The following is a 12,916-nucleotide window of genomic DNA, read 5'->3' on the forward strand; positions in this document are numbered from 1 at the left end:
CCATCTGCCCCACACTGCTCCCCACTCCTCCCATACAGCCTCACACTAGCTTAAGGCATCGTGCTTTGACATCAGACCCTCCTGCGGGACTGCTGACTTCCTCTACCTGGGGACGTGCCCGCACAGGGAGGTGTCTTCACGTCCACTCTGCCAGGCCACATGCAATCTCGGGCACTTAGCTGGTAGCCAGCAGAGGCACATTCTGCTGCACATTCATTGAGTGATGGGTAGGTTGAAGGAATAAATGGATGATAAGATCTTAGTCTGGCAATAAACATGTGTTCCAGCTAAAGCCTGGTGTGAATGAAACTTGAAGAAAATCCAATAGTCCACGGCAGCACCCAGATCCTTCCTCTGCTTGTTGACTTTTCCAGCTTGTGCTATTCCAGGTGTGTCGATAGAAATTTGGGAGGGACCAGAAACATCTGATTTGATTAGGAGGGTGGTAGAGAGAAGAAAATAATAATGAAGTAGAGCTGAGAAAAGGAGGCGGCAGGGGTGGGACAGATTCATTTTGAGCAAGATTTTATGAAAAAGGTGCAAATTAGATGCAAAGTGGAGAAGCAGAAACTGACATTAATTGCCTGCTCTGTGGCAATTTCTAGGCCAGGGGCTTTCCGCGCATTATCTCATATATTCCCCAGAACAACAGAACCGGGCATATGACGTAGCCCCACTTAACCAATGCGGAAACTGGAGGCTCCAAGAGGTTAAGTAAATTACGGGGGTTCACAGAGCAAGCAAGGAAGGAAGCCAGGACCCAAACGGAGTTGTCTGCCCTCTAAGTTCTCCACGTTGTCACCAGGCAAGTGTGGGGCCGGTGCTTTTGTTATGAGTAGGGCAGAACTGCTAAACGTGGTTCCCAGGTTATACTTTCTATCTAGGAAAGAAAGTTCAGTGGGAAGTGGGACACAGGCTTGTAGACATACATAAGCAAGTCCCTAGACAGCCACTTACCTGAATATTTTATCAGAAGGCTGTTCTCCCAAAACCAGGTCAAAGCCCCGCTGAAATATTGTGTAAGGCCAAGGCCTAAAAGGAGAAACATCATTCAATTAAAATCAACTCCACAAACACTCTGGGAACATCCACTTCGTGCGGGGCACCATGGTGGGTACTGGAGACCCAGAGAGAGAGAGGACCTCATCCTTGCCTCCAGACTCCCACTGACGGGAGCTCACACAAGACCCTGAATGTTGGAACCAGACCGAGAACAGGATCAACGTAAAATTCATGGAACCACTAGGAAAGTGGGATGTAATGGGCAGGACAACCACGACTACATAGAGAGAAGAGTTACAGTAAGGTGGCCCTCACATAGCTGTAATTCACGGTCCTGCCCACGCAGACTTCACAGACAGACCCTTAGCTTTGCCTCACTTAAAAAAAAAGAGGAGCAGCATGATTTCTTGGGAAAGAGGAAGCCTCTGGAATCAGAGAGCTCTGGGTTCAAACCCTGTTCTGCTGTTGACCCAACTGGCTTGCTGTGGACAGCTTATTTGCCTTGTTGAGTCTAATTTCCTCTTTGGTAAAAATAGGGTTAATAACGGCTGCCTCCAGACTACTGTGAAAATTAAGCAAACCTCTTTGGCCAAAGCCACAGCTCACACAGGGTCCTCAACATGTTCCCCTTCCCTACTCAAAATGACATGACGATTCTGGGACTTGGACAGGTTCCAGATGTTTTCAAACATTGTAATGTCATTCAGTCAAGCAGAAACAACTGAAATGGTATTTTTAAATAATTCTTAACTACAAGTCTCCTTTGTGAGCTTTGAGGTTTTGTCACCCATACTTGAAAGTAGCAAAACTATTTCATTTAAATAGGACCTATCTTTTGACTAACCCAAATGCTTAACTCAAAAATTATTTACTCATTTGAGCTAGACTGAGTGAAGCCTGGGATTGTGTTGGGTATGAGGTATTGTACGCACTGGATAAACTGAGCCCCTGTTCCCATGGAACTCAGTCTCACAACTAACCCGAGTATTACGGATTTTACTGCAGACATGCCTTCGTTTTCGAGAACCAGAAAAAGTCAGCAGAATAAATTGACATAATTATGATTTGGGGCTAATGCTGGGAGCTAACCCAGTGGTTGTCAGTGTGGGTGATATCACCCAGTAGAGTGCGTTTGGGGACATTCATGCTTGGAGGACACTGCTGGCATTTAGAGGGCAGGGCCAGAAAGGCTAGAATAGTGCACTGCAACAAAGCATTTCCATATGTCCTGCAAACTACCGAACGTCTCACTACACATTTACATAGGTGAAAACTTGCCTATCATGGCCTGAGCCAAGATGCTAACTCCATTTACATATAAGCACAAAGCAGCTTGTACTGTTTCAAAATATGACACTTTTTCTACTTGCGTAACTACCATGTAAATCGAGGGAAGATGATACATCATTAGAAATTTTACCAAGATTTGTTCATAAGTTTGGAAAATGATATCATTGTCCACAATGCTGTTCATGATCTTCGAATCATCAATACAGCACATCTGGATCAGTCTATATTGCTCTTACATATATTGTATATCATATATTACTTTACATATTACATTATGGCGAATCGACATCAGGTGCAAATGTCTGTCGACTGTATTATTTCTCTTACCACAATACTACCACAGCTTTTACACATTAAAATAGTTACTACATCATTATAAATTATTTTGTTTTTATTTCTCTTTTAATCATTGTTAAGGCATTATGTTTATTATTGAAATCTTACATATGTAGATTTTATTATTTATGAATTTCATGGAAGGATTATAAAATGGGTTAAAAAATATTTATTATAAAACAGGGTGTTGGGTCTGATAGGGTTGAGCACCAACAACTTAACTCAACTAGTTAGCCAATTAACTAGCCAAAGGAATTCGTAGTTGCAAGGGGAGCTGTTGGGACTACATTAGAAAGTGGATGGGATGGATGCATTCTTTTCTTTTTTATGCTTACTATTTATAAACACTTTATTCCTGGAATTCAATTTAGAAATATCCTGAAGCAACTACAGTTGGTTCCAAAAAGTACCCCACACTGTATTATGAATAACCCCTGCATCAAATAAATAGTTCTCCCCCATGTGTTTTCCATGTTTGTTCTCTTTATTGGAGGTGAACCCACAGAGAGGGATTTGAATATGATTCTTTTCTGCTGAATAGCATGTGGTGGCTTATGGGCTGCTAAAAATTATGTATTAATTCAAGAGAAAGTCTAGAAGTCATGAGGAAAAAAGTCCCCCATGATCCTTGACACCTTCTAGAAAGGGCAATAGAAAAAGAGGGACATGTAACTTTATCTCTCTGTTGGGCAAAATCACATTTTATTTACTATCAGTTTAATAATTTTAAATAACACACATTTTGCCTTCGAGTCATCTCCAGTACTCAAAAACTGGTACAATGTGTAATTAGAGTTAATTCTTGGCTTGGCTCCTAGGTTGTTTGAAAATATATTTTGAGGAGCCAAATTTTAGGACTGGCGTTGATTACAATGTGAACAATTAACTGCATAGAATAACCTAAATAGACCTGTATTCAAGCCATAGGTAATAAATCAATGAGCCCACTGATTAAGCACACACCAGCATGTTGCTAGGCAGGTCAGACTAAAGAGCCCTCCTGTTCTCGAGGGGCCTGCAGATTGAGAAAGACAACCCAAATTCCAAGGGCGCAGATGTGCAGGGTAGACCTTGCCCAGATCACAATGAGAGGCAACAGGATACAGCAATGAAGACATGGGTTCCGGAGCCAGCCTGCCTACTTCCAGTTCCAGCTTAGCCACCAATCACTGCGTGATCTTGAGCAAGTCCCTTAATCATTGTGTCCCCATTTCCTCACCTGCAAAATGAGGTTGATGGTAACAATTATATCTGCTTGGCAAGGTTGTCATGAGGAGGAACAATTTAATATAGCTTAAGTGTTCAGAACAGTGTCTGACATTTAGGGAGTGTCCTACAAGCATTTGCTTAAACAGTGGAATTTATCACCTACACGAATCAAATATAAATACTCTAGTTAGAAGGTTCCTTAATTTCTATACAGGAAGAGGTGTCTTGCCCTGCATTGCAAATGCAATGGCAACACCAGGCTCTAACTCAGATCGCACACGTAGGTTTGTTGCGTGGAGAGGAGGTGATGATGAGCATGGAAACACCAAAGCCCCACTCCCCCACCTCCCACCCAGCCATCACTTCACAGGACAGTGATGATACAGTATTGACCTTAAATACAGAGAGGGGGTTAGACCATCCTGGGAAATGGTGAACGTTGCAAATTTCTCCGGCAAAGGAATTAAAGAGAATTTATTCATTTTCTTCCCACTAGTCCAGGATGATCTGTCAAAGACATGGGGATTTCTGTTTGATTTATTTAGCAAATATTTATGGAGGGCCTATTGTGTGTGAACTGTGATACTAGGTGCCAGGAGTTGGGATAAAGAGATTCTTGCCCTCAAAGGAATCTATAGTCTTTCTGAAGAAACCCCTATATATCCAGGCAAATGGAAGGGAATGAGTAAACAGGACGGGGAATGGAAGTACGGGAGGTAAGCTGGGCGGTAGTGGTAAAGAGCTCGTCCTGGGGCTGGGAAGCCTGGGTGGTGGCGGTGCCTGGAACGGTAGCAGGTGGCAGTGGGAAGCTAGGAGAGGCTCCAGGAGGCCATGCGGGAAAAGGCAGGGGTAACACGATGAAGAGCTGGACCTAACACTTGGGAGCCGAGTTATCCATGACTGCCTGACAGAGGTAGAGGTCCACGTCAGAAGCCCATCACTGAGTCCTATATCCAGGCTGAAATGGACATTGCCTTGGGGACGCCTGGAAACTGGGCCCCATGGCCCTCCGGTGGTCCTTCTCTCTTTGCTTTGTTTTCAGTCTTCAGGTTTTATTCTCTCCGAATGGCTAAGGCACGTGGTGGAGACTTGGTCCCCGTTTCTGCAGCTCGTGTCTTTACAGGTTCAGACCACAGAGGGGATGCTCCCCTCCTCGTTAGGACAGCATCAGCCGTGGAGGAACTGCCTGACGTGTCCTGAACCAGATGAGCCACCCGGACCAAGCTCGGCGGCCGGGGAAGGAGAGGCATCTAAGCAGAGGCAACTCCCATTTGGGTTTTAGGGCTCAAGATGGGAGGAGGGTGAATGTCACACAGAATCATGATTTCCGCCCCAGCTTCTATCTGCTTGTGGGGCAAAAGCGCTGCCTGCATCAGAAGTGGGGGGCATCACCGAGCAGACCGTGCCCAATATTAGTTCTGTGGAAAGAGCGTGAGGCCGTGGAGTTGCCCAAGGATAGCATCAGGCCGGGTGTGGGGCGGGAGGTTCAACCCTACAGTTGGGAGGAAACTTCACTCTTTTGACTCCAACTGAGATGTGTGACCTCCAACATTCTCCGTCCTGCGCTGGGCGAACCAGTACCCCTCGTTCTTTGAGGAACAGTAGCGGCATCAGAAGTCAGCATAGAGTTTATTTGCTTGTTAATTTCTTCATTCTGACAAATCAAGACCCTGAAGACTGTCCTCCCATGTGGGCAGCTACAGATGGCCTAGATCCGGGTGCAATCACAGGCCAGCGTGACCACCAGGTGGGACCCACGGCCTCAAGCAGGAGCATAATTCCTGCCGCAGACCAGCCCCGTAGTAATGGGAACACGGCAGCCAGCGGGACACACACACACACTGGGGATGCTGAGAACTATTAGTAATCTTTTATTTGCCTTTTGCTCTCTCCCCATCTCACACTATACCTACAGTTTATGTAGAATCTTTCCTAAGCACGGGCAACTCCCAGATTTTCAGCTTCTCTCCTCAACTCTTCTTCTTCTTCCCCAGGACACATTAGCAGTCATGGGGTTTTTCCCTTTGGTCTTGGTGTTGGCCTGGGCCAGAAGTTGGCGGTGGCCTTGACTTGACTCTGTCTTTGGGTATTTCTTCTGCTATGTAACCTAGACATAATTGAGCAAGTGAACGTTCTGCATGGCCAGCCTGACCGGACGATCCCTTCACACTAGCTCTCGCAGTGCAGGAAGAGACCACTTCTGTGGACAAGAGCGTTTCAGATGTGGCTTTCTGATTAAGAGCAGCTTCCTACCTAACAGTGGCACCTAGAAATGGAGCTTGAAAGCTTCTGGTCAGCATGTCTGGGGATGGGCTTCCTTGTGGAAAGCTCAAGACTCATCACCTGGGAGGGAAAGGGGGAATGGAGATAGATGGATGGATGGATGGATGGATGGATGGATAGATGGATAGATAGACAGGAGGGAGGGAGGGAGGGAGGGAGGGAGGAAGGAAGGAAGGAAGGAAGGAAGGAAGGGAGGAAAGAAGAAAGAGAAAGGAAAGAAGGAAGGAGGAATGGAGGGACGGAGAGAATACATACACGTATATACGTGTATGGATACATGCATTCATGTATGCATGTATGTATGTGGGTGTTATGCACACTTCAGTGTGGCGAGAGAGAGAATGTTTCAGATGCAGACACTGATGAGTAAGGCACATCGTGATGAGCTTATAGAAACCAGGAGCTTCTTTTGAACTTATATATGCCTCCACCTGTCGCTAAAGAGAGCATTTTAGAAATGAAAATAATTTGTCCACAGTTAAATAAAAGCACATCCTTTTAGCTTGCCTCTGGCCCACATTCGGCTAAGTTGCTGGTGGAAGCACAGTGTACGAAGTTCCAGCCCAGCCAGCGCTACACCGTGGGGTCCTGGTTGAGGAGATCATATCCATATGTAATGTGACAGCTTTTGAGCAAATGTTCCTTTCCTCAGCTAGGTAAATGCATTTGCAAGCAGGGAACAGTGAAACAAAGAAAGAACAGAGGTTCATTAAAAAATGCTTCTGGAGAAAGATAGTTTGCAAGATATTCAGGGGAAAAAGGTGAAGAGAAAAATGGTAAAAATGACTTTTCCAGCTACGCTGTTGGCTGAAACTTTCCATGCCTCCATTTATCCTAATGATAAAAAGGGGAGATTATTATAAGCCACCGTCTTCACAATCAGTACCAGTTCCGGGAGAAGTAAGTACTAGAACAACTGATGCCTAGATTATCTGCTAAACCCATGGCTTTGTCAGAAGTTAAATAATAAAGATAATGAGGCCCGATGTTTCTATAGGATGCTTTAGGGCCTAGGGACTCTTGCTGATGTTGTGTCTTTTTTTTTTCTTTTTTTTAATGAAGATTTTAAGGGGCATCTGGGTGGCTCAGTCGGTTAAGTGTCTGCCTTCAGCCCAGGTCATGATCTCGGGGGTCCTGGAGTCAAGCCCTGCATCAGGCTCCCTGCTCAGTGGGGAGTCTGCTTGTCCGTCTCCCTCTGCTCTTCCCCCTGCTTGTGCTCTGTCTCTGCCTCTGTCTCTCTCTCTCTAAAAATAAATAAAATGTTTAAAAAAATAAAGATTTTAAAAATTTATTTATTTTATTTTAGAATGAGAGAGAGAGAGTGGGGAGAGGGGCTGAGGGAAAGGGAGAGAATCTCCAGCAGACTCCACCTGAGCGCAGAGCCCTATGCGGGGCTTGATCTCACGACCCTGAAATCATGACCTTGAGCCAAAACCAAGAGTCAGACGCTTAACCAAATGCACCACTCAGGTGCCCCAGATGTTTCTTTACCTGAATTTCTCTCCCTCCCACTGATGTGATAACTGAGACTATTCTTTTAAGTCTGGCTTAAAAAATTACTTCTCAAAATAGACCTTCCCTGGTGCTCCAAGACTAGGTTATGTCTCTTGTTATATAAAGCACACTTTCTTTTATAAAGCCTACACATCAAATCAATTTATTATATATTCAGTGGATACTTGCCCTCATGAGATACAAAGAGCTGTGCCATCCTCTTTGCTCTCCCTTCACTGTCTAGGCTGAACCACCCCCAGCAGGTGCTCTATAAAGAACCGACTCCGAGGCTGGACCGGGTCTGAGTCCCGGAGGAGGCGGTCCGCTGCAGCCCGCCACTCCGGCAAGCCACGCACTTCCTCTCAGCCTCAGCATCGTCATCTATAAAGTGTGGAGAAAACCATACCTAGACTTGTGTATAAATGAGTGTATATACCCTAGCACAGTGCCTGACACACAGAACAAAGTCAACAAATGCTAGTTACTCTCATTATGACTCACATCGCCATGTGATGAATAGAAAATGGATTTCTGACATTACATTTAAAAAAATAAACCATGGGGCGCCTGGGTGGCTGAGCCAGATAAGTGCCTGCCTTCAGCTCAGGTCATGATCCCGGGGTCGTGGGATGGAGCCCCACATCGGGGGCTTCTCCCTCTCCTTCTCCCTCTCCTTCTGACTGCAGGTCCCCTTGCTTGTGCTCTCTTTCTGTCAAATGAATAAATAAAATCTTTGAAAAATAAAAATAAAAATAAATAAACCATGATGGGGGTTGTTTGGGTGGTGCAGTCCGTTAAGCATCTGACTCTTGATTTCAGCTCTGGTCATGATCTCAGGGTTGTGTGATTGAGCCCCGTGTGGGCTCTGTACTGGGCATGGAGCCTGCTTGAGATTCTCTCTCTCCCTCTCCCTCTGCCCCGCCCCTCCTCTCTCTCAAAAACAAACAAACAAACAAACCATGATGATCATGGTATATTTTACAAACTCATGTTATCTTTAAGCATGTAAATTTCATGTAAAGACAAACAAAATATTTATTCATTATTTAACGTCTATTATTTAGAAGTTTTTATGAGCAGAATACCATATTTGTCAGAAAATAGCAAAGCAGCCAGGGGTGTGGCTCTGGCACCAGACTGAGTAGGTTTAAAACCTGGCTCTACCACTGATTAGCCCTGTGCCCTTGGCCAAGGTCATGAATTCCTGCCATCAGACCATTCTATCCACTTGCTCCAGTCATGCTAACATCACCCATCCCATCTTCCTCCCACAGTTCAGAGCCTGGCTCACCGTCCTCTCTGACACTCCTCGGTAATTTCTGGTGACTTCAGTAGCCACTAAAATGATCTTTTCAATTCTCAAACCACTCAGCACCTTGGCTTTTCTTCTTAAATGACCCTGTCCTCTACCCCCACTCCCATGGTAAAGCCTAGACTACACAACGTTTCCTTGGTCATAATTTCAAGAACCCCCATACCTGACCATCACCTCCTACCTTCCCAGATCATGCCTCCTAACACCATAATTTTCTACCCTCCTGAGACTTAAAAACCCTTCATCCAACCACCATTGCATTGACCCTCACCAACCTCATGTATGCTCCCCACTCCTTACTTAGATTAAATTCTGTGGCCCATAAATTCACACCCTTTTGTGTAACCTCAACTCTCTCACCCCTCCCCCGCTGCACCATACTTGAGTGTTTAAGACACTCCAACACTCAACGGCCCTGTGGCCCCAGTTCTGTCCTTCCACACATGAATGCAGTTGGCAACCACGCTGACTGGTCTCATCTTAAATCCCACACCACTGACTCGAGTGGGCTCTGAATGCTACCTACATCACACGACGTTTTTCCTTGTCTGTTCACTCTCCCACTCTCTAGATCATATTTCAAACCTTCCTCTTTCTCCTCAAAACCTTCAACACCTCCTCCCCCACCCTTACCCTTAGCTAACGCTCTGCATCCTACAGAATTGAGAAAACAGAGGCAATCGGATTACAAGCTTGCATCCCCACATCCATTCACCAGCCTACATCTTGCCTATGACTTGGCCCTCCTTCCAGCAATTGGGCAGGAACAGTCTGTGCTCCATCTAGGATGCCGCTATCTCAGCTAAGCCTCTGGCGTCTTACAGGCGGTGGGACATACGGGAAGGAGCCTCAGGTGGAAGTGACAAATCCAAACTCCCTTCTGCTGCTGTGACCTCAAGCAGCTGCGCCCTAGAGTCTCAGTTTGCTCATATGTAGATGGAAATCATGAGGTGCAGCATACCCCACACCGACTTCACACTGTGGATAAATCAACCTCAGATCATTGGTAATCTTTGATGACTCATTTTTAATCAGCGTTTGCTGCCGTTTTTATCCTCTGTGTTGTGTATAAGTGCGTGCGGGCACTTTACAGAAGTTACCTCAATGAAAGAGCAGTGGAAAACTGGCACCGCTCCCGCCTCTCTGTGGCTCAGTTTTCTCATCTATAAAATGGGATACTAATAGTGCCTAACCTCACCAACTGCACAAGATTAAATGATCTAAAATATGTGCCAGTTACTTATAATGACCCTTGATATACGGTAAATCGTGAAAAAATGCTAGCCGTTACTATTCACATATTACTGGGAATGCGGGTTCTAAATGTTGCAAAGGGTTTTTCCCGAAGAAATTTTAGAAATATATGAAATGATTTTGAAAATGACAATAACAAACAAAATGACAATAATGAACAAAATTCAAGGATACAACCTTGCAAAAAAAGTGGCAATAAAGATAAATGCACACTCTGATGGTTAATTTTATGTGTCGCCTTGACGGGGCCGCAGGGTGTCCGGATATCTGATCGATCATTATTCCAGGTATTTCTGTGAGGGTGCTTCAGATGACATTAACATGACAATCAGCAGACTGAGTAAAGCAGGTCCTGATCCCTCATGTGGGTGGGCCTCACCCAATCAGTTGAAGTCTTGAACAGAACAAAAAAGCTAACTAACCTTCCTTTGAGTTATAGAGAACTCCGCCTGCCTGATGGACTTTGAACTGAGACATCAGTTTTTTCCTGCCTTTCGACTTGAACTGAAACATCGCCTTTTCTTGGGTTTTAAGCCTGTCGGCGTTCCAACTGCAGCTACCTGATCAATTATCCTGGGGCTCAGCCTTTGGATTCAGACCAGAACTACACCATTGGCTCTCCTGGGTCTCCAGCTTGCTGACTCCAGATCTTGGGACTTGTCAGCCTCCATGATCCCATGAGCTAGTTCCTCAAAACAAATCTTTTTTCTGTATTTGTATCTTCGGGCTATTGGTTCTGTGTCTCCACTGACTGCTGCCTGATGCACACACAGAAACACAGACTTCACAACTGTAGACTCCACGCTTTATCTTTTCGTCCGCACAAAGCAGTTCCGGGAGTAAGGGATGTGAGGGGACACGAGCACGGACCCGAAGTCATGCAGGACAAGCAGTACCTTGACCCTGACCATGTGCCTCATGGAGAGAAAGATATGACCTCTGTAACTCAGGGGTCATCACAGAAAGCAGGCACAGAGTCCGTCTGCCCTCAGATGGAGAAAGCTGGTGCAGACTTGCAGTTCCCCTGTCTATTCTGGGATCAAGGATTATGTAAAGTAAAAGGAAGAACGCTTGAATGGGTCAGAAAAAGCTGGTAACAGTAACTGCCATTTCTTAAACGTCCACCCCATGCCGGGCAGACTCTGTGCTCAGTGCCACACACGCATCCATCATTTCACAACCACCCGGAGAGCTATCCGGCCTGACGGTGACTGTCCCTATGTTGCAAGGGCACACAAAGGTTCAGCAGGGCTAAGGCAGTTGTGCAAGGTCACAAGCCAGTAAGGGGCACCGGTGAGTGTTACCCTGCAGGGCAGAGCCTGTGTTTTCTCACCTGCTCCCCCTCCTCACCATCCCAGGCACGGAGATGCCAGAGAAAGGCACCAAGACAGCACTGGCTCTGCAGGCAGCGCCGCCGCCTGGCTACTGGGCAGGCTTGCCCCCCACCGGCTTCCCGGTGCAGTGACAGGAGGGGCAGATGCCAACTACAGTGCCGGGGGAACTACCTGCTGCCTTGGTCTGTTTTGCAGGGCAGTTCTGCCCTATGCCAAGTGGTCTCCAAGCCTCTTGTTTATCTGTCTCCCTCTTTAAATGTTCTCTCATTGACCCAGCTACTGAATCTCCTTTATCCTTGCATCTTTCATTAACAACAATTAGCAGAATGGCTCTCAAGCTTTGGGGTACCTCAGATTCACCCCACATATGGGCACCATGATCCTCACACTTTAGTTGCTCTCCTTTCAAATATCTAGGGTGAAGCCAAGCATCAACATTTTTAAAAAGTTAGGTAGGTGATTGCAAAGCACATAAGAGGTTGAGAATCCCTGGCCCAGTATGTGCCCACTCGTACTCCCAGCCAATCCTTATGAATGAGTCTGGCATTCTATAAAATACGACTGCCACAAAAACAGAAATTGCAACCTAGCCTAGGAATTCACTGGAACCCACCCTTAAATTTCTGAATAATAATAAGAGATGAAGCATATTGAGTTCTTTCCTGTCCCTTTTACTGATGAATTAAGATATCCCAAATCTCATTACAATTTTACAAGGTGTACATTTGGTTTTTCTGAAAACTGTCAAGTCATTTTGACTCCAGTGGATCAACACTTCCATTAAAAGAGTATTAAACAGCTTTGAGATTTTCATGCATTCATAAATGGGGACAGATGCCCCCCCCCACAGACACACGTGTGCCCTGCTCCGCATGCACACACGTTCACAAACTCACACACTTTGCCACAGCCAGCTGCAACAATTCCTCTGGGGATAGGGGAGTTAGACGGCTGGCAGGACTCAAAATGGGTCTCTCCTCCTCTCTTTCCCTCCTGGCAGCTGCTCTGGACGGTGAAAGCAGTCCTGCAGAACAGAGACCTGGAGAGCAGGGCCCCTTGTAAAGTAAATCACCATCGGGCCTTCCATCATTCACACAAATCACCCCACGGCCCAGATTCTGTGGGTGGGCTCTGGAGTCAGACAGCTCTCCATGGGAGTGCAAGGCCTCGATTTGAGTTCCTTGCCAGCCCTGCGAAACTGACCAGATATTTAACCTTTCCAAACCTCTCTTTCTGTGCAATGGTGATGAAAATAGCTGTCTGTTACTTACAGGGCTGTAAGCAGATTAAATGAATGAATAAATATAGTTTCAGTGCAATGACTGAAATACAGTTGTCACTTTCTAAATGGAAGTTTCCTTCCTCCATTTCTCTCTGGACTCTGAATCTAAAGGCTTGG

General features: G+C 45.8%; 1 protein-coding gene across 2 annotated transcripts in view; it reads right to left on the reverse strand.

The window, feature by feature from the left end:
• Nucleotides 1-12,916, reverse strand: part of ASTN1 (astrotactin 1) — a 290,796-nt gene that overhangs the window by 94,104 nt on the left and 183,776 nt on the right. For both annotated transcript variants that reach the window (XM_040636245.1, XM_040636244.1), the window contains exon 9: nucleotides 958-1,032. In XM_040636245.1, coding sequence (XP_040492179.1) covers nucleotides 958-1,032 — 75 coding nt within the window. The remainder of the gene's footprint in view (nucleotides 1-957; nucleotides 1,033-12,916) is intronic.

The sequence above is a fragment of the Ursus maritimus genome, unplaced genomic scaffold, assembly GCF_017311325.1.
Source record: "Ursus maritimus isolate PB19 unplaced genomic scaffold, ASM1731132v1 scaffold_2, whole genome shotgun sequence".
In the NCBI taxonomy this organism is placed as follows: domain Eukaryota; kingdom Metazoa; phylum Chordata; class Mammalia; order Carnivora; family Ursidae; genus Ursus; species Ursus maritimus.